The sequence below is a fragment of the Rhea pennata genome, chromosome 17 (assembly GCF_028389875.1).
Source record: "Rhea pennata isolate bPtePen1 chromosome 17, bPtePen1.pri, whole genome shotgun sequence".
Lineage (NCBI taxonomy): Eukaryota > Metazoa > Chordata > Aves > Rheiformes > Rheidae > Rhea > Rhea pennata.
The window spans coordinates 1,261,415-1,284,527 of NC_084679.1; the positions used below are offsets into that span (position 1 = coordinate 1,261,415).

Consider the following 23,113-nt stretch of genomic DNA (forward strand, 5'->3'; position numbering starts at 1 on the left):
GAAGTCTCCAGTGATGAAGATTTCACAGCCTCTAACTGCTGACAGTGAAAATTCTTGTGCCCTTATTCAGAGCCAGGCCACAGTGTGCTGCTGGCTCATTCAAGCTGGTGCGTGTTCTAAACCTCAGGCCCTTGTCAGGTCCAGGAGCCTTTCTTTGCTGTGTTGGATCACAGTGCTGGAAGGGAGGTGATTCCCCCCCTCCCCCCCCCCCCGCCCAGCATATTCACAGAACACGTACTCTGAGAAACTCACTACTGAGGAATGGTAACTGAGTTTGTTTCTTTTTTTATTTTTTCCCCTTTCTTCCTTCTCTCCTGTTCTAGAGGGGAAAGACCCAATTCTTCACAGAAGAATGTGGCTGAAGAGCTGTTTTCAGTGGCACCAGACAGCTGAAGTCCTGTCTAGTCCTCAGCTGAGACATTTTAAGCCTACATTTGGAACTGGATATTAACACCTTGAACTATAAATCCTCCAGAAATAATACCCCTTTTGGGTATTTCAAATTATGAGAAGTATAGACAAAGACTTTTAATAGTCACTTTTGCACAATTCAGCAACATGAGTGGTTTAAAACTTTTTTTTAGTTAAATTAGCTAGCTCTAGTTAAGTGAGCATAAACCACAGCATAGCTTTTACATTTAATAAATAATCTCTTTTAGAGACAAACCTGTCCCATAAAGGTCAGTTTTCAGGTGCTGCCACTTCTAAGTTTGGCAGATAACGACAACACTGCCAATCCTTGAGCTTAACCTCAAGCGCGTGTAGTTGCTGGGGGAAGGGGAACAAATTAAACACCGTACAAAACAAGGCACCAGTTGCAGAGCTGTTAAGACTCCACTGCAGTAGGACTGCACAGGTTCACTTTGTCTTCCTTTCTGATGATCTCCAAGTCGTCACATTCTTGGTAAGTAGGCTCTTCCAGGAACTCCCAAACCTCACTGGAGAGCTCCTGGAGTTTTTGCAAGGGAAACCAGTGGATGGAGGTGTCATTAAATGTATCCATATACTGAGGGTGAGTTGGAAATGCAATTTCCTCTGTCCCTTTTAAGACCTAAGTGTAGTTGAAGAGAACAGTTATGTATGATGCAGATGAACTTTTCTTGAAAGTTGTGTTAATACCATTCTCATCCTCTCTGTATCTTAAGCTAACTAAAACCACTGTTTGCAGTGTTTCGTAGATAATATGATTTTTGGAGATTCATTTCTATACTAGAACATCCAAGAAATTAGGTTGTAAAGGCTTTTTTATTCTTGCAAATTTTCTTTCTCATTAATAGGTGTTTTGCCAATGCAAAGCATTAGTATTTACAAAGCTAGTGCTTCTTACCTTTGCTATATAAGAATAATCTCTCTCCAGGATTCTTGACAACAGCCTACCAGAAAAAGAAACAAGGTAAATTAGCATTAGACATGCTACATATTCTTATGAATGTAAGATGACTTCCTTTCTAAAGGGAAGTATGGGGTAGAAAGAGAGTGTTGATGACTACAAACTTCACAGTGAGTTGAAAATAAGCCAAAGCCTATGTACTGCATGAAAATCATCACCAGGAACCATAGAAGAAGGCATGTGAAGAGAGGGTTGTCGCTGCAGCGAGTCAAGGAGCAGAAAAAACAGAAAGCTTTCACTGAGGGATACGACTGTACCTTTCCTCAATCCCTTTAAAGCTGTTTCCAATGATGACCATTTTGGACAGTGCCTCTATGGACCAGTTACTCCACAGGACATTGTTATACAAAGCTTTTCCGCAGTGGATCATATAAAAGAGAGTGGCAGATTCATGAATACAGTGTTTCCCCTCCTGCATATAAACAACAGTTGTTGTTACTCACAGTTAGTTTCTCCCCTTCCCTAAGTGCTGACAGCGTAAGCAGAACTAACGTCACTCCAGGCAGCCCCAGGAGCTCCCCAGCGCCGCAGGGGTAGAGCTGGGGCCCTGCGAAACCGCGGCAGCGTGACAGGTTGCTCCTCCTGTAGCCCCTGCAGCACCGCGGTGGACGAAGGGCCGTGCCGCAGCGGTCGGGGCGGCGGGCACCGCTCACCTCGTTGTCGGGGAGGAGGCGCAGGCCCAGCTCGCCCAGCACGGCCAGCTCCTGCTCGGAGAACGCGGGGTCGAAGACGAAGCACTGGCTGCGCGGCACCTGCGGGCAGAGCCGTGGGTCGGGGGGGGGCCGGGCGCGGCGGCGGGGCGGGGGAGGCGGCGGGGGCCTTACCGGGAGCTCCTCCAGCAGCAGCAGCAGGAAGGCGAGCTGGTGGCGGGCGGCGGGGCAGGAGCAGAACCGCCCCAGGCCGTAGCAGACGCACCGCGAGGGCCGCGCCGCGCCGCCCGCCGCCTGCTCGGCGCCGCGGCCCAGCGGGTCCCGCATGGCTCCTGCGGGCACGGAGAGAGGCGTGAGGGCGGCGGCGGCCGGCGCGGCCCGGCCCGGCCCGGCCCGGCCCGGCCCGGCCCGCTTACTCACCGGCGCTCGCCGCCCAGAAGCCGGAGCCCAGCAGGTCGTCCCTGGCGGGGCAAAGCGCAGCGTGAGCGGGGACCGCGCACCGGGGCAAACGGGGCGGGGGGGAAGGGGCCCTCACCGCGCCTCCCGCAGCCGCCGCAGCACCGCGCCGCCGCCCTCCGCCGCCCAGGGCCGCCGCCGCCGCCGCCCCGCCGCGCGCCACTCGCCCGCCGCCGCCGCCATCCGCCCCCGCCCGGCCCCCGTAGCGGCCGCGCGGTCACGTGTCCCCGAGCGGCGAGCGGCTCCCGGCACCGAGGCGACGTGTCCCCGCACGGCCTCCGTAGAGCTCGGCGCGGTCACATGGCCCTGAACTCAGCGCGCCGCGGCGGCTGCGTGTCCCCGCACGGCCGCCGTAGTGACAGGTCGGTCACGTGCCTCCGAAGAGAGCGCGTTGTTCCCGCCCGGCCGCGGTAGAGCGAGGACGGTCACGTGCTGCTGCGGCGGGAGCGGCCGGGCCGGGCCGGGCCGGGCCGGGGGCGGCGGGGCCGCTTCCCCTCCCCGCGCCGCTGGGCGTCCCGCGGGAGGCCGAGCCGAGCGCGCGGCCCCGAGTCCGTCGATGGGCAGCCCCGCCGCGCCCGGGCCCGGCCCCGCGCCGTGGTGAGCTCCGCGCTGGGGCTGGGGCGGCCGCCGGGGCCGCCTGCAGCGCCGCGCCCCTCGCTCCCCCCGCGGCGGGTCTGCGGGCGGCCGCAGCGCCTGGCTCGGTGGTGCTGTTACACTAGAGTGTTACTGTCCCATAAACACTCATCTCCGTCTGGCAGAGCAGTATTTATTTTCCCTACCTACAGATGGAGAACTGAGGCAGCATGAGGAAGGAGCCGTGTGCTTTCCCCGGAGTCTGGCAAACCGGGAAGGGAATTCAGACCTCCTGGAAGCTAAAGCAGCATCTTAGTAACTTTCTCTTTAGTGACTCATTCGAGAAGTGAGGAGGCATAGTCTAAGCCCAAATTTAGTCTTTTTTCTTGGCTGGGGAATAACTTGTGTTCTTTAGCTTCACCTTTTGAATTGTGTGTGTGTGTTTTTTTTTTTTTTTTTTTCCCTAGACTTCTATTTTTGCAGGAAGGCTCTTGTATGCAAAGCTTTTGAATGTAACTAGCTACTTACAAGTAGGAGTGAAAATTAATTATTGAGTACACCCTTGAAGGTATGATCTGAATACTATTATGAAACAGGCTGCCTTCAGACAGGAGCTCCCATTTTGCACTTTTTATGGCCTATCAGACATGGTTAACATTTAAATAAAAAGCAGCAGGTTTTGGGAACTCTTTGGACTACACATGATTAACACCTAATTATTCTGTGCTCTCGAGATAGGAGAATATTTTACAAATCCATATATTCTTCCTCTTTTCTTAGTTGTGGGTTTATAGGGTCTGTTTTAAACCCACAAAAGTGGCCGCGTTTTTTAGCATGGGGCCCTTTTGAAACCTCTTTCATGTCTAAAGTCAGAGGATATGGTTATGTAGGAACAATGTCTCTGATTTATATTTTTGTATTGTTTTACCTGAAATAATAAGAGGTAGAAGTGTAATAGCTTTCAAATACGCGATTATTTCTGCCAATGTTTTGCTTTTGTAGGTGGAATTACTTTTTCCTTTATGATGGTTCAAAGGTTAAGGAAGAGGGAGATCCTACAAGTGCTGGCATTTGTTATTTTTATCCTTCTCAGGTAACGTCTGCTTTTCTTTTGCTGCCTGTAAAGCAGTGCCTGTGTTGCCTGTATGTATTGATATTTCTGTTTAAGGAATAGTGGTAATTCCAGATTGTGCTTTGGATAAATTTGCATTCAGTATTTATAAAAGCTTTAAGAAAACCATGCAACTAGAGAGAACTAGGTGGAATGATGCTCCACCACACAGGGTGCACCAAGAGTCCTCTGTTTTCTGATGCTGGACACGGTTGTGTTGCACTTTCTCTTGTTAATGCTCTGCTCCCTCAGTTGTGAATTCCTGTCAGTGGAATCATCTAGCAGTGTCCAGTTCTGTTTCATGTTGTGAACAAGTACACTGTAGGGATGACAGAGTGCTTCTAGATGAGCTCTAGGCCCTTGTGCAGCCTGGAAAAAGCAGTCTAGTTATTTTTTCCACACAAATTTTCTGGTGCTGCTGCATTTGGTTTATAATTGAAATGAATTCATAATCCATTTTTAACTGAATGCAGTGGTGATTTTTTTTTCAAGTCTTTTCAAAAGAAAATAAGTAGTTCTCCCCTGCCTTCTTCAACAGACTCTTCCTGACCAGCAGGAACTGCTGTGCGGACAGATTGCAGGAGTGGTACATTGTATGACTGAAATTTCTGGAGTTCCTCCCAGTCTTATTCGGCTGAGAAAGCTTAAGTTTGCAGTTGTAGTGGATGGAGACTATCTGTGGGTGAGTTTAAGAGGTCTAGGGGCAATCAAAGAGCTAAAACAATGAGAAAGTATCAACTATACTATCAAACTAAGAGGGCTTTTTTTTTCAGGGTATGGGCCTGCACACAGATAGACCTGGGGAGAGCTAGGGTGTGAACTTGCAATGCACAACTTTTCATTGCAAGGTAACTTAAATTTTGTTTACCACAGTGTACAAGCATGTGTAGTGGCAATTACTTCAGCTGTTCTGTGGAAAAAAAGCTCGGCGTTCCTCATTTGTGAGTCCACACCAAACATGTTTTCTTAAGATATGCCTGGCAGTGGCTATAAACAGTTGAGAGCTACATAACTCATGCCTCTGTGGGCTATTGGCGATGGCTGGAAACAGAAGTCTGTGTACTAAAGTTTAAAATAAGGACTCGAGCTCCAATTCGGTAGCCTGATTGCTCTTCCCCACTAACCCTCAGTATTCTCTGCTGCAGACCTTTATTAGTATTAGCAGACACTTAGTATATTAAGACCAATATGCATAGTCTTGACAAAAATGCCCCAAACCAACCCCTGGAAACTAGACTAAGAACAGTCAGACCTATTTCATAGGCGGTGCTGTTTGGACTCATTTAGCTCTCAGAAACAGAAGGCTCTTGCACTTCTGTTTCTTCCTTGGCAGCTCAAGAGCTGAATGAAGCATCTTGATCTCTGTAAATAACAGATGAATTTGAATACTTACTTTCAGGAAAATGTTCTTAACTACTAGAGCACTGAGCTATGTCTCTAACATCTGTGATGGGAAGGGAGTGTATTTAAAACTCTGGATTTCCAATATCATTTATTTCTCCTATTTATGCCAAAGCTCTTCTGTGGGTATTTTTGAATTTGCTTTTTTGTCAGATTGTGAATGTGTGGGACGTTTGCCTACCATAGAACTGTTTGTATATCTTAAATACTCAATTTGAGAGCAGTAAGAATTGTTCTCACCTGCTGTCCCTGGGTAGTGTCAGTAAACATTCTTCATTTGTGGCTTTCTGTATTAAAGGTTCTGGGCTGTTCTGTTGAACTTCCTGATGTCAGCTGTAGACGATTTCTGGAGCAGCTGATCAGCCTCTTCAGGTTTTACAATGGACCTGTGCACCATGCTTACACGGTAATTAAAGATCAAGAATTGTGACGTTTCTGGCTAAGAAGAGTTCTTGGACGCTGCCCATACTGGCCAAGCTCAGTCCAGGCACAGACATGCTGGCTTGTTCCCTTGCACTGTCTTCCTATTGCAAGGGTCAGAGCAAGCTTGTGTATCAAAGAACTGGGAGCAGGCCCGTCCTGTTTCACTGAGGCAGCATGGTCATTTTTTATCTGCCTTCTGTGCTGCTGTTCTCAGTCTCAAGTGATGAAGTTTCCTGGTCCATCCTTCAGGTGACATATCCCATAACAGACATGTTTCCCAGATGTTCAGTCTAAAGCTCTTCTGTGTCTACTTTCTCCTTATCCTCATAAGAGTTACCACTTACAATTACTGTCCCAGATTAATTGCATCTAATCATCTTGAATGCATTAGGGCCTGTGGAGTCACAGCCATATGGATTTTCCTTGTCTACAGGCACTTTCTCAGGAGGAACTGAGCAAGCAGTGGGACAAGTATATTGAACATATCCAAAAAAACACTGGTGACCTCCACAAGATTTTTAATTCTCTTTGGAATCTGGACAAAACCAAGGTAAAAGTCTGTCGTCTGTTGCACCTAGCTCTAGGCCTGCCTTAGTGCTAGTGTTTTTGTTTTTTATTTGCTGCTTTGAGCACTTTCCAGGATTTTCTGGCTTAGCTTCTTCTGTTTCTCCCCATCCAGGTGGATCCCTTGCTTTTACTGAAAGCAGCTCTCATCTTACAAACTTGCCAGCGGTCTCCCCACATCTTGGCAGGCTGCATTCTCTACAAAGGCTTGTAAGTAACAGGACATTACCCAAAGGGTTAACCTGCGTGTTGATGCTACCCCCTCTTAGGGCCATGATCCCAGAGTGCATCCAGAGAACAGAGCAAGGGCATTTACTGTACATGCAAGGCTGCTGTTCGTAACTGACAGGAACATTAATGCTTCAGATAGTGTAAACCCTGTCTGCTGGTATATTTCAAAGGTGGTAAATTGTTAACTCTGTTTATCAGCAGGAGAAACCGAAGCATGAAGAAAGTTAAGATTTAGGTTTTAGTAGGTATGCTACTGTCTTTGGTATTCAATGGGACATGAAGACTTAACTTCTTAGGCCTTTTAGGTCAAATTCACCAAGAAAAGTAAATTTAATGTCTGCGGGAGCACATTATTCAGGCACAAACTTTACTTTTCTTGAAAGGTTGAAAGGTACTTAACAGAAAGATTGGCTTCTGAACTTCTGATGTGCCAGTGTTGAAGTCAGTAGTAACATAGCTGAGAAAAGATTCCAGTGACCTGGTTCTGGCATATTCTAGTATTTTAGACACTTTTCACGTTTTACCTTAGGTTCCCCAGAGTAGGGATCATTCCTGGATTGTGACCTGGAAAATATAAGCATACTGGTGTCAGCAAGTGCTTTTGCCCTTTTTAGGGGATGGCGTGTCTCTAAGGTGCAGAGCTTTCCAAATGCTGGGATCTACAAAATGCTGCTGTAAAAGCCCTGTACAGATGTACAGATCAGGATAAGATGTGTAAACATTACTCTTCTTAGTTTTTTTTTTTTTTTTTTTTGCTGTCTTCCAAATTCAGTGCATGGGGGTATATGTATGTATATATTTTTGACTGACTTGCTGGCCAGGACCACTATCAATGCTAGCAGAAATGATGTAGAAGAAGGAACCAGAATTTCCCACAAGAAATGCTGACTTTGTTCAACACAAAGAGAGATCATAGACAGCTGAGGATGCTGCACATATGGCATTGAACCACAGCAAGGAGAGCCTCAAAGGTGTCTTTGAAAGGCAAGAGATGGGAGATTTTGAGAATTTCTTGGCAGTAGCATTCAAGCACCTTTTTCCTTTTGTTACTGTTAAAAGGTTACATAGACTGTGCTGCAAAACCCTTCATGAGCACTGGAGAGATGCCACGATGTATGCATGTTTCCAGATCTGACGGAAATAGGCCAGGCATTTTTGAGGGAATGATCTTAAGCTTGCAAGCAGGACCCAGAGCACAAGTTGCTAGCATTTGTAACCCTGGCTGCTTGTTGCAATGGAAATGAATATCTGACTGGAGAATTGATTCTTGTCATGTGCCAGTGCTCATCACCAATATATGTCTTATTGTATTGCTGTTCTGCCTAGTAAAGATTTTTTCATGAAATATCATTAGACTTCACTGAGCTCTGAACCTTACTAAAACACTGCAAAGAGCTTTGTATTGGAGTTGAACTTTTCCTTCTTTAAAGTCTTTCAGAAAGTCTACAGAATGTGGATCTCAACAGGATGTAAATGGAAGGATCAAGAACTCATTTGCAAGTCCTGTACAAAGAGCTTATCTTGCAGTACAGCAAGTGCTGCTCTTCCTAAACCTTCTCCACTGCTCACAGCTCTGCAGGGAGTGGCAGAAAGCCTGTTGCTGTATGGATTGATATATCTTAGGTCGTGGTTTCTTGACTCAGCAAAACGAGATTTGTTGCCCAAAATTAAATACCACCAGGCAGTTCTGCCTTTCCCAAGTTTGGATTGGAACTGACCTAAAAAAACCCAAACAAACCAACAGACAAAAAAACCACAGAAATCTTAAAGGTCATCCAGCACATGTTCTTGTTGTGTGGAGATGTGTTAGTTACACCCCACATCTGAGCTTGGCCCGTCAACCCTTGCAGTGTTTAACCCACCCCAGAGAGATGTATATGATAGAACCTCAGGGACTCCCCCAGAGATTACCTGGCTCTGAAATGGCAACACAACTAGTTTTGCTCAGAGTGCTTCTAGCTGTCTGATTTGAGCACTAGTGTTCACTATGCCTCTCCTGATGCTCTGAGTGATGCTGGTCTACAGCTGAACTTGAGAAAATGACACTCTGCTCATGAATGACTTTATTTTGTTCTTTTAGGATTGTGAGCACCCAGCTGCCACCTTCTCTTACTGCCAAAGTTCTCCTCCAGGGCAATGAATCTTCAGGGCAGGTATGCTGCAAAACAAATTCACTACATGTAGATACACAGTGTGCGGGCACAGTCTGGAAGCAATTCATGCATACATCTTACATGTGCAGTTACTGGGAAGAACAAATATTGATACTGATACTCAATCTCAGCTCATAAAAGCTTTTAGTAAGATTTCAAGACTTCTATACTAGGAATTTGCTTTTTTCTAGTTCTTCAGCTGTTGAATTCAGGAATTCTTCTCTGTGTGATATTTGATTAGCCTTTTACCCAGATTTGGGTATTTAGTACTAAATATTCATAAAGAATATCTAAAAAGTGACAAATCGATCAGTTTTCGTTTCCATTAAAAATTAAGTATTTACATGATTTGAGATCTTCTACAAAAAATCTATCAAGATCTAGACATGAGTAAAGCCTCTGCCTTGACTATGGTTGCGAGAATGGACAAAGCTTCTGTGCCATGAGTAAGTAGTAATGGTAGACTGTGATATTTCTCCTTGATCTGAGCTGTATTGAATTCTTGGGAAGTCCCCTTGAATCTGAAGGCTGCATAAGGAACAAATCATTACACAGCACAGTAAACTGATCACAGCATTTGCTCTTTGGTCTGGTGTTCTCTGGTAGTCACAGGGAGAACTCCTGTTGTTCTCTGCATAGGCTGGAGGAGGTATCGCGATTGCACTGGGGGCAAGTGTTGAGTCATGCTGCAAAGCTGATTCTTGGCTTTTCTTTCAGAGTGAGCCTGGAGATGAGGAGCAGCGGGAGCCTGGTGAGCATCCAGCTGCAGAGTACTGATTGCCAAGTGCAAGTGTATGGGCAACGCTCTGGGGCTGAATTCTCTCTGCAGTGAGAGCATGAGTTGTTTTTGGGGGGATTCATGTTGAAGTTCTTGCTGAATGCGAAAATATATTGCTGAGGGTATTGGGGCTTCTGGCTGGAGTGCCAGACGGTGTTGTGTAGCCAGACCTAGTTCCTTCAGCTAAGCAAACGAATTTGCTCTTTTGGGCTTAATCGTGAGTTCTGCAGATTACTAGCAAACCTATTTTAACTCCAGTTCCCCAGTTGCTACTTGACCACTGATGGCACCATGAGGGTAGAATGACTGGTGCTTTCAGTCCAAATCTTCCCCTACCATTTTTTAGCATCAGTTTATAGATATGCTGCCAGGAGAGTCAGGAAAAAAACTAAGGAAAAGTTTAACTGTGTCAGGTGTTAAGTGGATGGGAAAATGCTACCTAGTCAGATTTTGCCAGTTCCCAGGATGACCCAGGATACAAGATGAGAGCATGCCTTTTCTTCCTGCTGAAGCCTTTGTGCTGATGGAGATTGGCTTCTGTTCGTTATGCTGGGACATGTTAATTTAATTCCTCCAACCTCCATTGCTCTTGCAGATTCTCCATTGCCACAGGGAGTTCGTATCATCCCAGTTTTCCTAACAGAAGATGAGGTCTCAGTGCTCCGAGACTTTCCAGTGGAGTGGATGAGTAGGTAGGGAATTAATTTGAGGCATGAAGCGGTTTTTGCCGCAAGTGACCTAAAATGTGGCAGCGTGTCCTCACTAGCCATTGTTAATTGTTTGCTCTGACACTTATTCAAACTCTATCACCTGGCTGTTAAGGCTGTGTGAGGCCTTTCAGGCTGGACAAAATTTGTGATATCTACTGTTGTGAAGCAACCTAAAGCAAAATTGTTTCTCAAGACCAACTAGGATGTTCCATTGTTTCTCAGTTCATCGTGCTCTGTTTAAAACCCTTGCTCCTCTAAGGGAGCAACATTCCCAGGATCTGCAATGTATGAGGCCTATGCTTTTTGCCTGCATCAGAGCTTAACCTATTCTTTGGTGAGGTAAATGTGCTTTCTAGCAGAGAATAGGTTGGTAGTGTTATTAGTAACCCCAAACAGGTGCTAATCAGTAGATTAATCAATTTTTCTCTCCTTCTAGGTCATCCATGTCCCCAGCAAGTCCAAGAGGAGAAAAGGACACTCTCTGCCTTCAAGTGGTTTCAGAATCAACAGAGGTTCCTGAAAACCAAGACCTGAACAGTACCTCTGTACACGAGTCCCTTGAGCAGGCTTCAAGCACAGCTGCACCAGAAGATGCTCTACAGACAGGCAGCCTTGCAAACACAGGTCCTTTGAAGGGCTTCCCTGAACCCGAAGCCAGTGCAAAGAATTCTCCAGCTGCAGAACTGGACAGCCCAGAGAGCAAAAGCCCAGAGCTAAGTGTCTCATCAGAGACACATCTGGAAGAGCTGCCAAGCACTTCCGAACTCCATACTGCTGATTATGCTCAGACTACAGGTCCATCTCTGGAAGGCTTTTTCTTCCCAAATCCTTATGTCCAGGAGCAGGAGCATCAGAGCATGGGGAAATCTGTTGTGGACTTTGCTGTTAAGCAGCACAGTTTCCAAAGGTGTCCTGTGGCCAATGGCAGTACATCTGTTTGCTCTCCTGTTCAAGAACTAAGCAAAAGGAAGGCAAGTGAACAAGACAAGCAAGGGACTGTCAGGCGGAACAGTATCCTTGGAAAAAGCAGTGGTGTAACTGGTAGTGATGTCTGGGGTTTGGATCGTCTGACCACTGCTGTACAGCCAGAGCACAAAAGCAGGAGTTTGCTGCCTGCCACAGACGTCCAGGAGAGTCTGCCCGCTGACCCAGCAGAGAACACAGGCTGTCCCAGCGGTGGGGAGAGTGGCTCACCTTTTCAGGTGGACAGCCTGGGGGCTCAGGGTGGTGTCGATTCAGGCAAACAGTGCAAACCAGTTAGGATGAGCTTGTATGTTCACTGCATTAAGGGACTAGTGCTCTCCCTGCTGGCTGAGGATCACGTCAAAGATGACCAGAGCGCCATTGCAGATGTGGTAAGCAGGAAGACCTTCCAAATCTGCAGATATTTTCTCTGCTGCTTGTCTTGTGGTGGTGGTATGGAACAGGGGTTAAAACTGAAAAGTGAGCATTGAATCTGTTCCCATCTCTTTCCTTGCCTGCTTTGTGGTGTGAAAGGCAAGGCCATTTGGTTTGGGAGTGTCCACTGCAACCAAAGACATACTGGAGGTTTTTAGCAAACATAAGGCAGCAAGCCTGAGAGGCGAGAGCATTATTATAAATAACTCCCACAGCCTTTTATCGTCCGTTAGTGCTAGTACAACACTCTTGAGCAGAATGTGTTGATACGAACCTGAGACAGCCCCACAGGCAGCCAAAAGATTGTGTTGTATTGGGGATTTGTAGGGAAACCCTGTAAGTTTTATAGTGGCATTCAGAAAACAAGGTTTGCTCTGTGTTGTTTAACCTCCCCTTTGTATGTCACAGCTTCTCACTCTGGAAGCATCCGTGAGAAGTGTGTCTGGCAGCAAGTTGCAGAAGTGTTTCCTTTCTAAATGAATGTCTGGCTGTCTGAATCCTTAGCCTGCTGCTCCTTGGTGGTACTCTCTTCAGGGAAACCTGTGTTAGGAGCAAAGGGTGCCGGTTGGGTACTTCATACAGGTGATGCACCAGGACAACCCAAAATGACTCTGCTGCTGGTTTGTTTCTTATGCAGGCTTCCCTGCCAAATGGTGAGATGTGGTTAATGAACCGTTCACAAGTGTGGGGGAAGGACATACCAGCTCCCAGAATTTCCCTGTGAAGTATTAGTCTGCAGAGCTGATGCCTGGCCTCTGCCTCTCCCTCAACCAGGGAGCTGAGTCAAAGCTGCAGAGGCCTGTTTGATATGCCAGTTGCCATAGGAACAACCTCATTTCTTTAACTGTCAGACTGGAAGTGGAGGAAAGCTCAGACTAATGCTACCTCCCAACATTAGTAAAGCCTCAAGGTTACTCTTTTTTGTTCTGAGCTGCACAGGACTCAGAGCGGGTGCTGGTGACCCCCTGTAAACAGGGGGATGCCACCTCAGTGCCGCACGTGAGGACTGCTGCAAAATCAGCAGAGGCCAGCCAGAAAGTGCAGCTTTAGTCTTCTGTGCCAGAGGTGGCTCTGTCTCCTTTTCTGCCCATTTTAAATAGACTGGCACATGCTGGCTCCCAGTCTTTAACTCTTCTCTGCTGAGGGATGGAAGGGGGGGGGGGATGCATGTATGTGGGAAATGACATTCTTGAGAACTTTGCTGGTCATTTTTATTTTACATATACCCTCAACTTCTCTGGGTTTTTTTGATTGTGCCTCCACAACCAAAGGTAGTTAGTGGTAGGCTAGTACTGCAGCTGTGTTTCCCAACAACCTACATGGATGCAAAGCCTGCTGAAGATGCCAGGCCCTCCCCTGCCTGTCAGTAATCTTGTGTCTGGAAACCAGTGTGTGCTTTGCCTCATGAGTTATATCTGATTTGCCATTGAGAAGGAACATCTGAAGGATACAGCTAGTGTGTGGAATGCCCGTTTTTATTTCATGTTATCTCTTCGCTGGTTACAGGCACACATTGCACATCCCCTCCCATCAAAAACCTAAGCAAAGCCACCTCTAGGCAGGATGGGCCCATTCTGGCTGAGTTTGTCATTCAAATCATTAAGCCTTAAGATCCACTACATAACACTGGTACACTGTACTTCTTTTGGTAGAGCAAAAATACAGTCAATTTTCCTATATATATATTGCCCTAGTTTTCACAAAATCCTGTTCCATTCAGGCTTAAGTTTTTCCAAATGTACTGTCTTCCATTATACATAATTTTGCTTTTGATCTCATTTTAGCAAAATTTTACTTTTACACAGCTTTAATTTTGACCTTGACTGCATTCCTTTGATCCTGTTCTTCCCCTAGGTGCAGGTATTTATTCTTTCCTAGCAGAAATGTGCTGTATATTCCGCCATTCCAGGAGGGAGAAGTGTTTCATTCTAGAAGGCAGAGCTGGTAACTTCCAGGTGCTGCTACTAGCGTCACGGTGGATTTGAGGCATAGCCTCAACTTGTCTGTTCTTTTGTTTATCTCTAGATTAAAAATGACCCTTAGCTCTCAGGGATGTCAAAGCTCAGTTATAATTAATGTTTGTTGAATGCTTTGAGGCCCCTGAATGACACCAAAGAAGGGTAAAATATGCTACTTGTGCAGCTAAGAACAGCAGGAAGTACAGATCATCCCACTGGGAAAGCAGCTTCTAATACAGACTCTCACTACAGAGCAGAAATGCTTTCAGACTCAGTTTGTGCATGTCTTCAGGTCTTATACCTTCATTACATTGCACAGAAAAGAAAATCTGTTCTGTGACCAGCAGGGTCAAGGGTAGGGTAGGCAATGCCAGTGTGTTGAATGAAGGCTTGATCCTCTCTGTGGCTGAGGAAAGAACATGGACAGGCTTGGGGATTACAGAATTAATCTTCTAGCACTTGACAGGAGGCAGGTTGCAGCTTGCAAGCTGGAATTCTCATCCCTGCTCTGGCCAGGTGGTCCACCCCCTCTGCACATTCCTTTTTAGCAGTAAAGGGGTATGGTTTCCTGTTGTGGCTCAGGGCAGCAATCCTACCTGTTGAAAGCTGTATGAAACAGTATATTCTTTAGTATCAGCAGAATAGTCTGTGCACAGTTTTAGAAACTCACTTGGAGATGCAGTAGGCTTTAACAAGGCCAGGATGGCTGTATTGCTAAAAGTCTAGTCAATAAAGTAGTTCGGCTTTTACATTATTGCGTTGTTTTGGTAATACGTTGTTTAGGCCTCCATCTGGTCCCTGCTGGACCTGTCATTAGTGCACAGATGACACCGTTCCACTTGTCCTGTGATGATGTCCCAGTGCTTGGGCTGCAGACTGGAGCTAGCTGGAAATTCAGAAAGGAGGCAGAAAGCACATTTTTCTTTCTTAGGTGCTGGAAGCCAAAAGGAGATCTACTCTTGTATTGAGAGGGTGCTACATGAAACACTGCAGGCTGTTAAATCCAGTCCAAGTCTATAAAACTTCACCCTATGTTGTACTGTCTTTCTCGTATAATAGCAACTGGTTTCTGCTAAGTCAAAAAACAAAAGAATATTCCATGCTACCACTGAAAGTCATGGAGAGCAGGATGTGAAAATGAGCCCTAGAGAGTAATATTTGGTGGTGAATTAATGGAGTCTTGGATTCCCCTCTAATTAATGGCATCACATGGTTTAATGGCTTATTTTCAGGCTTTATCACCTTTTCTGAATCCCTGTCATACTGACTTGTGTGCTTTCCTCTTTGCCCAAGTTACCCAGCAGTTCCTGGGTGGAACTCTGGGCAGCAGCAGCTGAGTGTGAAAAGGTCTAGCCCTGCTGTCAGTCACGAGAGCTCTTTCCGATACCTCCCTAAAAGTGTCTGTTATGTACAGCATGAGCATCTGCTGTAACACTTGCCTTTTTTTTTGCCCTGTCTCCAGTACCATAGCAGTCTGGCTTCTCTAAATGGCCTTGAGGTTCATCTGAGGGAGACTTTGCCCAAAGACTCCTCTTCTTCCACCAAGACAACCTACAGTTTCACTCACTATGACAGCATTCAGAATGTACTCACAGGTAAGTCTTCCAGAAGAGCAGTCAGTTTTCAGAATTTGATAGGAGAACAGGGTTTATTGCTACCTTTTCTCATGTGTCACACAATTTCTCCAAAACATTGCTTGCTAAGTTAGTATAACTTATCCTTACGAAGTGGCCTGGATACAAGACCCCGTTGAGAAAGATTTGTCCTGTGCGAGTTTGTAATCTGCTCAAGGCTGGTTGATCACAGCTGTGATTTGGATCAGAGCCAGAGGCTGTTGGGAGATGGAGGCTGGGCTGCTGCCACTGGCCCTTCATTAGGAAACATGTTGCTTGGGGTTCTGCTAGCTGCTTCATCCAAGGACAGGACAACAGGACTTGAAATCCACTTCAGCGCTGGCCTCCCTTCTCCCCACACTTCATTCTTCCCTAATGGTAATGCCTTTTGTCCCTCAGTGCAACGAAGTATTTGCCAGTCATTTCTGGCTACAGGAAGCAGGAACTGGGAGCAGATTGTAGCCAGCAATTTGGAGAATGCTATCTTAGATTGATGGGTAGACCATAAACATGCAGAAAGCCGCATACACATGTTGCTCCAGTTCATTCTAATGCTCCCCCTTTTCTGGCAGCCTCACACGCAGTATCCTAGCACTCTCCAGCTTAGAAGAATCGCTTTAGGGAAAGAGAGAGAACCCTCAGTGATTCTCGGTAACCCATGTCTTAGGCCTTCCTTGTCACCCCTCTGATCTATGTGCACATGGGGAAAAGTACACCAAGCTTTTTGTTTGTGCATGGCTGAGCAAAATCTGAGCCATTGACAAATTTCATTGACATCACACTGGGACTTAAGGTATCACCTCATCTCTGTTCTCCCACAGTTCCTGAATGTCTGCAGTCCAGAACCCTTTGCTCATCAATAAATGGAAGCAGACTGCTTTACAGTGAGCTTTTAACTCATCCCCTTTATTCCCGTTCTGCAGCTAACCTGCCTCATACACCTGGCCCTATGGATCGGCACTTCCTGAGAGCTGCTACGCTGATCCACTCTGACTTCAGTCACTTTCCAGATGTTTCAGAAATGATAATTAGGTAAGATCTGTTTATAACTTCCCCTCTCTTCCAGGCACAATAGTGTTGTATAGCACATAGAATAGGCAGGATGAGGCAACCCCTTTTCTAAGTCTTGATGAGATTTAGCGTGTGCTGTAATCACATCACTGTCTCTTTCCAAAGGCCAGCCATATCACCTTTTTCCCTGAACTTTGCTCTTTAGATGTAGGCTGCTTGATATACTTCCTTTAGGTTGATATGGATGTTGCAAAGCTACAATGACACCCACACAAATGAGTTGAAGGCACAGCTGAGTTGTGCCGAGGGTTTGGATTAAGATATAATGTTAGAATGTTGCCAGTTCCTGGCACCATAAGGTTCTAAGATGCAGTTTTAAATATAGCTGTTCCTAATAAATTTGTGTCTCGGCTGGGAGCCAAAGGCGCCTAGAATTGGCAACCTAGATTTTGTTTTCTTGCACGGCTTGTTGGGTTGGAAACACACTGTAATGTGCGTGGCAAACTCAATTGTATTGCGCCAAGCAAGATGGTCTTATCACAGTCAGAGCCTTTCCACACAGCAGCAGCTGAAGTTGATCCTGTGCTATAGCACCCACCCTGTTTCTGTAACTGATCTCCACCAAGATGGTTATGTTGTGTGTGCTCAGAGATTCTGCTTGCCTGGTCATGCTTGTTTGCCCACTGAGTGATGAGATAAAGGTGATTCTGGAAATTAATCCATTTTACTTCTCTGACTCTACTTGCCAAGGGAATGTGAATCATACACTTTAATGCTGGAGAACTCCATGTTTAGCATTAGATTGACTGGCTCTTTAAATTCAGTGCTGGGTAAGCTGGCATACTCTGTATTGCCCCCAAAAAAGCAGCGTCACGTGGGAATCAGACTGAGTAGCAAGATGACTAAAACTGCTTTATTTTATGAAGAGTTGTCACAGAGGGTTGTCAGCAAACATACCAGTTGCTGCTTTCCTCTGTGAAAGAGAAATACATGGTCCTTTGCTTTGTTCCCTCCCAGTCCTCTCAGAGGTAAATAGTGAGTGGTGGATTTTAATCAGTGACTTCAGGCATCTTGGTTACAATATCTCAGTAGTGTCTTAGATCCATTACACATGAGACTAAATAACTTCATATGGTTTTTGCTGCAAGGGTGCTGTGCAGGGAATTGCTTATGGACAGCAGCAGAGAGTATACCTCCTCTGGGAAAAGAGGGATGTTACACATGATGAATATTTGCATATCTTGAGGTACTGGACTGCTCTGCCAGGCTTTCTGGCAATACATTACATAGTTTTGCTGCCCATTTTAACTCTATGTATCTTTCTTCTACTGAAACAGTCTTAAAAGTCTCCCTAGCTAGTTCGGATACCAGTGCCACAAAGATCCCAATGCCCAGCTCCTGGGCTGGTAGTCAGTATGTCCTGTAAGTAGAAGTGGATCTTGCACAAAGGAAGTTCTTGCTGTTCTTGCTGAAAGACTATTGCTCTCTTTCCTGCTCTACTAGGAATGCCTCCACTGCCATATATGCCTGCCGGAATCCTGTCCAGGAGACCTACTTCCAGCAGCTGGGCACTCCACTCCGCAACTCGGGTGTTCCCAACCCTCACGACAGCGCGTTCAGCTTACCAAGCAAGGCCAAGCAAAAGCTGCTGAAGCATGGAGTGAACCTGCTTTGAACTGATGCACTGAGGCAACCTGTCTCAGCATGCGCTAAAAGTCAGTTCATCTCCAGTAAGCAAAATCTCAAACCCATTTATTCTGGTGGAGGCTTTAGGCTCTGTGCTAAGTCTATGGGGTCTCCATTCTGCCTTGCCTTGGTGAAGGAGCACTCTTACTGCCCTGTGCCTGCAGCACATTTTGTGCTAACGCAGAGTATTGTGGATGTGACCACTTACCAAAGACTGAGGATAGAAAATTGCTATGTTGGGATGCTTAGTTTACATTCACTATAGAACTATTCATACTACTCTACCCTCGTAGGCAGAGCCTCCTGCCTTGACCTAAAGTAAAACTGTTTTCTTGCTCTAAGCTACACAGGATGCCGGGTCACTGTGCAGTAGTTGCTTTCAGAGATGTCAGTCAGACATCTGCCTGGAGTTCTGTGCCTACACTTGCCCTGGTCAGACTTGGGCTTTATTTATACCTCTTAATCTGCAGAAATGATCCCCTGCCACAGTGTAATTCCTTACCTTGAATTAACGGAGCCTGCATGTTCTCAGACTAACTGGAATAGAATAAGTGCTGCAGAACTAATAATCCTCCTATAGTAGTTATCAATAGGTTTTTATACTGTAGCTGAACCGGGAATATCCTTGTCCTCCTTTGCCTATTCAGAGATTGTGCAGTACGCTGTTGTTTTCCACACTCCCCACCAAATGCAGAAAGGTGCTGTAACCTGCTAGCCTCCTGTAGGGGCCTTGATGGTGTTGCCTGTGAAACTGAATGCACTACAATCCTGCCTGCTCCTAGGCCTTCTGCTTCCTCCCCTCCCTTCTCTGCAGGTACAGTTGTTGGAGTACCTTGTTTCACCTCCTTGCTCTCTTAATGCTTGATTTGTCTACACTCTGTTGACAGAAGAGGCAACTGGGAGCTCCTTAAGCGAATGGGATGAAAGAGACTTTATAGCTCCTTTGTGGTTGTTGTCATTTTGTGTAAACAGACTGTATGTCCCCTTTCTGCAGCTTGGGGTAGGGATTGGCATTGAGGGCTGCTTAGACCTGAGAGATGGACACTTGCCATCTGACAGGGCTGTATGCTGCAGAGAGTGTTACTGGTGCATATACACACATCACTGTAACTGAAAATAAAGTAGAGTCCCCAAGACTCATTTGTCCAAGGCCAAAGTCCCACTTACTGCTTGGTCTTCTTGTTTGTGATCCTGTTGTGGGGGTTTGGGGTTGGGCAACACACATACTGCTTGTTAGCTCCTCTCTGAGAGTGAGTGCCTGTACTGGTGAGTTTGAACAGGCACTGCCTGTTGATTAGACCATGCTGGCAAAGTAGCTGTTTGTCAGGATCTCTTGGGAACACAAAAGGTTGTATGAAGAAGAGAGCTAAAGGTAGATGTGCTACTGGCTTTGCTGTGAATTTGTGAGCAGGGCACCCCAGGAGTTGGACATGGCAAAGTTACCATCCTTGCAGCTTCTTGTTCTACTCTCGTGGCTGTTGATTCCCTCTGCAGGTCTTAGCCAGGGAATTCCATGGACTCCAGGGGGGAGTTCAGCTGCTTGCTCATAGGGAAGCTGGTTATGGGTTACCTTTTGTCTTCCAGCTCTGTCAGCTGAGAAGATGTTTCAGCAGGCAGTAGAACTGTATGGCTCCAGGTGCTGCTCTGCTCCCTGCTGATGCTGTCCTCATGAAATGGGGACAGTGAGAGTGGAACTGCTCTGTGGGGAAATGCCATCTGTTGCCTGTTGGCTAACAGCAGCATAGATGTGATACTTCATTGAAAAGCCTGAGCTACAACCATCCAGGAGACTTCCTGACTTAGTGATGATTGATGCAAAAGAGGACACAGAGATAAGGTGCTGCTTCCCCAGGTTACGAACAAACTGCATGTTGTTTCACTTCTGGAGTGCAAAGTAGAGAAGCATCATGTAGGTGAGGGAGGAGATGGAAGAAGGCAGGAAAAAAGATGGTTGCATGCTCTAGTCCTTTTGCAGTGCTCAGGGCTCCTCTGACATACTGGGCCAAGAGGCTCCCACCTGTGATCAGTTAGGTGCTACTCTGCCTCCTGACACCAGGCAGGCATTAATCATGGCTTGCTCAGCATCCCAGATCCAGAGGCTCTCTGCAATGCTTAAGAGGCAAGAAAGTGTCCCATCTGCCAGAAGGAATGCTAGGCAGCTCCAGACTGCTCTGCTTTCCTGAGGGAGATCCTGCTGTCCCCTAGCTGGGTGTTTTGGGAAATGGTTGTGAGCTCTATGAGGAAAAACCAAAAAGTTGAAAGAAAAGCCTGAGAGAGACAGGAGGGAGTTTTGGCACAGCAGCAAAGCACAAAATAGATACTTTTGCTGCTGTCTTCAGAAGTCCTCTGCTACAATCTGCTATGCCTTCTGTGAAGAGTGGAACTGCTGTGATGGCTTCATTTTATTTTACTTCTTGTGCTACATCTGGCCACCAAGACCAGTTTCAGTCCTTTGAGTATTGAGAAGAACATTGTTTTGTGGTAGCACAAGTACTCCAGGCTCTTGACTTAATGACTATTATTTTGTAGAAAGGATATTTAAAAACTGGTCGTGTTCATATATAACAAGATGAAGAGCAGCTGCTGCTCTGGCTGTGTCCTGACTGACCATGCAAGGAGAAAGCTGCTAATGAGGGCCAGGGGCCTCATGCTGAGCAATTTTTTACATAACCAAACAGGCCCCGTGCTTTGGGTGGTGTCAGGCATTGGTTTCGGGCAGTTTGACAGCAGCACAGCATCCTCTGTTCTAGAGCTCCCCCGGTCAAGGTGCCTGCTGCCTTTGATGTGTCAACGCAGAAACCTGGAGGCATTTTCCAAAATCATTTTTTTTTTGAAGACTCTCCTGCAAGCTGGTGGCCCTTCTGCTGAGCCTGGATAATGTGCTAAATTAGTGTGGCAAGCAGGTCTATGGCTCTGTTTCTTTTGCTGACTAGTGTGTCAGGGTTATCAATGATAACGTTGGACACAGACAATGTTGCTGTAATCTACAGCTTGTGGCAAGCTGGTTGGCTTTGCAGTGAAGTGTATGGCCCAAAGGGATGTGATAAATACAGGGAGATTCAAAGCAAATATTCTTTGTGCTCCTTAACAGCATGGCTGCTAATGGACTGCTGGTGAGATCCTGGACAGAAGCTAAAACTGGTCAGGACAGAAATGGGCTTGGGCAGAAATGGACAGAAGCACCATGGGGCCAGATATTTTAAAGCAATTTCCTTGCTTATTCTATCACTTGCAGACTCAGCCCAGGTGTGCCCCTTCTTCCACCCCCAAGTTCTGTCTTTGCTACACTTTTCTCCTTACCAGCAAACTAGGAAGTTGTGCAGAGGCCTCAGCAGGTTAAGGTCAGCTTAGGTAGGATGGACCCAAATCTTCAGTATTTTGCTTTATCCTGGAATAGTTACACATGCAGGCAGAGCCCATTCTGTTTTCAGCACAACTGTTTATTGATTATCTTTGCTTATCCACTGTATGAATGTTACCAAACTGTAAGACAGTTAACAAGCCAGCCTGCTTCCTCAGATTCTGTTCCAAGTAGTCAATGTGTGTAGAAATCATGCATTTCAGATATTTTGTAACAAGACAGGTGTAAAAAATATTTCAGACGTATTTGAAATCTCTGCCTTATCTTGCAATCTAATAACTGAAAAATCTGTATAGAAATCTTACTGGAACTGCGCTAGATTACCTCCCTGGCACAGTGCTGGGAAGTGAATGATCCCAAGACCCTTGATGAGGCAGCTGTCTCTTGCAGTTTTCTAGCCTATCGCAGCTGCTTTCCAGCTAGAGGAGCAAGTATGGCAATGAACATCCATGACATGCTGTGCTTTAAGGGTAGCATGTTATAAACTAGTTAGTAGCTCTGTACCCAAAACCCCCCAGACAAACCTTGAATGCTGGGGACAGACTTTGAGAAAAGCTTGGTGGTTGCTAGGTGGGCAGGACTCTTAGAGGTAGGTGGAGGACTGTTTCTCTTGTGCTGCAGAATTAAATGCCCCCTACCTTTGAAAACCCACCCTTGGCTGTCAGGTATTTTGGAGCTGCCTCTCTCTGTATGCTCACTCTTGCTGTAGGAGAAGGAGAAGATCAAGAAGTTAAAGGAAGGCAGTCAGATTTCCTTCTATGTCCTTTGTCAAAAAAAAAAAAAAAAAAAAAAAAAGTACTATTTCCAAACAAGCTTCCCTGCCTCTGCAGGAGCTTCCCAGCCTTGAGTTGTGAAAATTGAAGGTTGCAGATAAAGCAAGGAGATTTAGGCAAATTGATAAAGCCTTTGGTCAGATTACAGAGCAGGGCTTGCTGTGTAGCTGTCCCCTCGATAGGGTGTATGTCACGTGCTCTCCTGGGCTTGCTGCCTTTCTGTGGCTCTGGCACTTCCAGCTTCATGGAAAGCATGAGAAACGACATTTTGGTGTTTTCTGCATCCAGTATGACAAAATGATTTCTCCAGGCAAAAGTGACAGAGGCTGACATGTGCTGGGGCCTTCTCGACAGCCCTGTGACACTACTCACATGCTAGAGATAAAGCAAGAGCCTCTGGCCGTGGGTGCAAGAGCACTCTGTTGGCAGAGCACTGCCCTAATTTTGCCTCGGTTTGCCCCCAGCCTGAACAACCCCTGCCTTGAACGTGCTTTATGCACAGAGCGGCAGCGAGCTTGCTGCAGCCTCAGCAGCCCCGTCTGGCTGTCTGCAGGGTGACTGCAAACCCGGACGCAGGCAGGCCAATGCAGCGCTTTGCTGTTTGGCTGGTTTGCTGTGTGTGTGTGTGTGTGTGTGTGTGTGTGTGTGTGTGTGTGTGAGTTTGTGTGTTGTTCTTTTGATGACCACAAGAAATTCTACATTATTACATTCAAACATACACCCTTGGTTTTGTTAGTCTAATTCTGTACACTGCAAAACACAGTAGCAACATAACACGTACTAGAGTAGTACTGCATCTAACCACAGAGAGAAAATAATGCACTGTCATGTTGGAAAAGAATCCCTGAAGCAAATGATGGAAAGAAAGAGATG

General features: G+C 46.3%; 2 protein-coding genes across 3 annotated transcripts; one reads left to right on the top strand and one right to left on the bottom strand.

Moving 5' to 3' along the window:
* Nucleotides 1-775: 775 nt before the first annotated feature.
* SRRD (SRR1 domain containing) lies at nucleotides 776-2,679 on the bottom strand. Its single transcript, XM_062590579.1, has 7 exons — nucleotides 2,576-2,679; nucleotides 2,461-2,501; nucleotides 2,215-2,372; nucleotides 2,044-2,142; nucleotides 1,648-1,802; nucleotides 1,328-1,373; nucleotides 776-1,051 (listed from the first exon to the last, which is right to left on the bottom strand). The coding sequence occupies exons 1-7, from the start codon at nucleotides 2,677-2,679 to the stop codon at nucleotides 827-829; spliced, it is 828 nt and encodes a 275-aa protein (XP_062446563.1). The 3' UTR covers nucleotides 776-826.
* Nucleotides 2,680-2,817: 138 nt separating this feature from the next.
* Nucleotides 2,818-19,262, top strand: HPS4 (HPS4 biogenesis of lysosomal organelles complex 3 subunit 2). Of its 2 annotated transcripts, none has more exons than XM_062590578.1 (13): nucleotides 2,818-2,858; nucleotides 4,072-4,162; nucleotides 4,719-4,862; nucleotides 5,880-5,987; nucleotides 6,438-6,554; nucleotides 6,684-6,778; nucleotides 8,880-8,952; nucleotides 9,670-9,703; nucleotides 10,326-10,422; nucleotides 10,877-11,795; nucleotides 15,259-15,391; nucleotides 16,333-16,441; nucleotides 17,924-19,262. In XM_062590578.1, the coding sequence occupies exons 3-13, from the start codon at nucleotides 4,776-4,778 to the stop codon at nucleotides 18,093-18,095; spliced, it is 1,944 nt and encodes a 647-aa protein (XP_062446562.1). In that variant the 5' UTR covers nucleotides 2,818-2,858; nucleotides 4,072-4,162; nucleotides 4,719-4,775; the 3' UTR covers nucleotides 18,096-19,262. The 2 variants fall into 2 exon arrangements, with proteins under 2 accessions (XP_062446562.1, XP_062446560.1); XM_062590576.1 differs by lacking the exon at nucleotides 2,818-2,858 and adding an exon at nucleotides 3,023-3,093.
* Nucleotides 19,263-23,113: the final 3,851 nt, after the last annotated feature.

Bases quoted from the DNA above. Each gene is read 5' to 3' on its own strand.
- SRRD (XM_062590579.1), bottom strand. From the start codon at position 2,679: ATGGCGGCGGCGGCGGGCGAGTGGCGCGCGGCGGGGCGGCGGCGGCGG. The intron at 1,803-2,043 runs GTGAGCGGTGCC...GTTTATATGCAG, and splicing joins GCCTCCTCCCCGACAACGAG to GAGGGGAAACACTGTATTCA. The intron at 1,052-1,327 runs GTAAGAAGCACT...AACTACACTTAG, and splicing joins ATTATTCTTATATAGCAAAG to GTCTTAAAAGGGACAGAGGA.
- HPS4 (XM_062590576.1), top strand. From the start codon at position 3,053: ATGGGCAGCCCCGCCGCGCCCGGGCCCGGCCCCGCGCCGTG. The intron at 3,094-4,071 runs GTGAGCTCCGCG...TTGCTTTTGTAG, and splicing joins GGGCCCGGCCCCGCGCCGTG to GTGGAATTACTTTTTCCTTT. The intron at 11,796-15,258 runs GTAAGCAGGAAG...CCCTGTCTCCAG, and splicing joins AGAGCGCCATTGCAGATGTG to TACCATAGCAGTCTGGCTTC.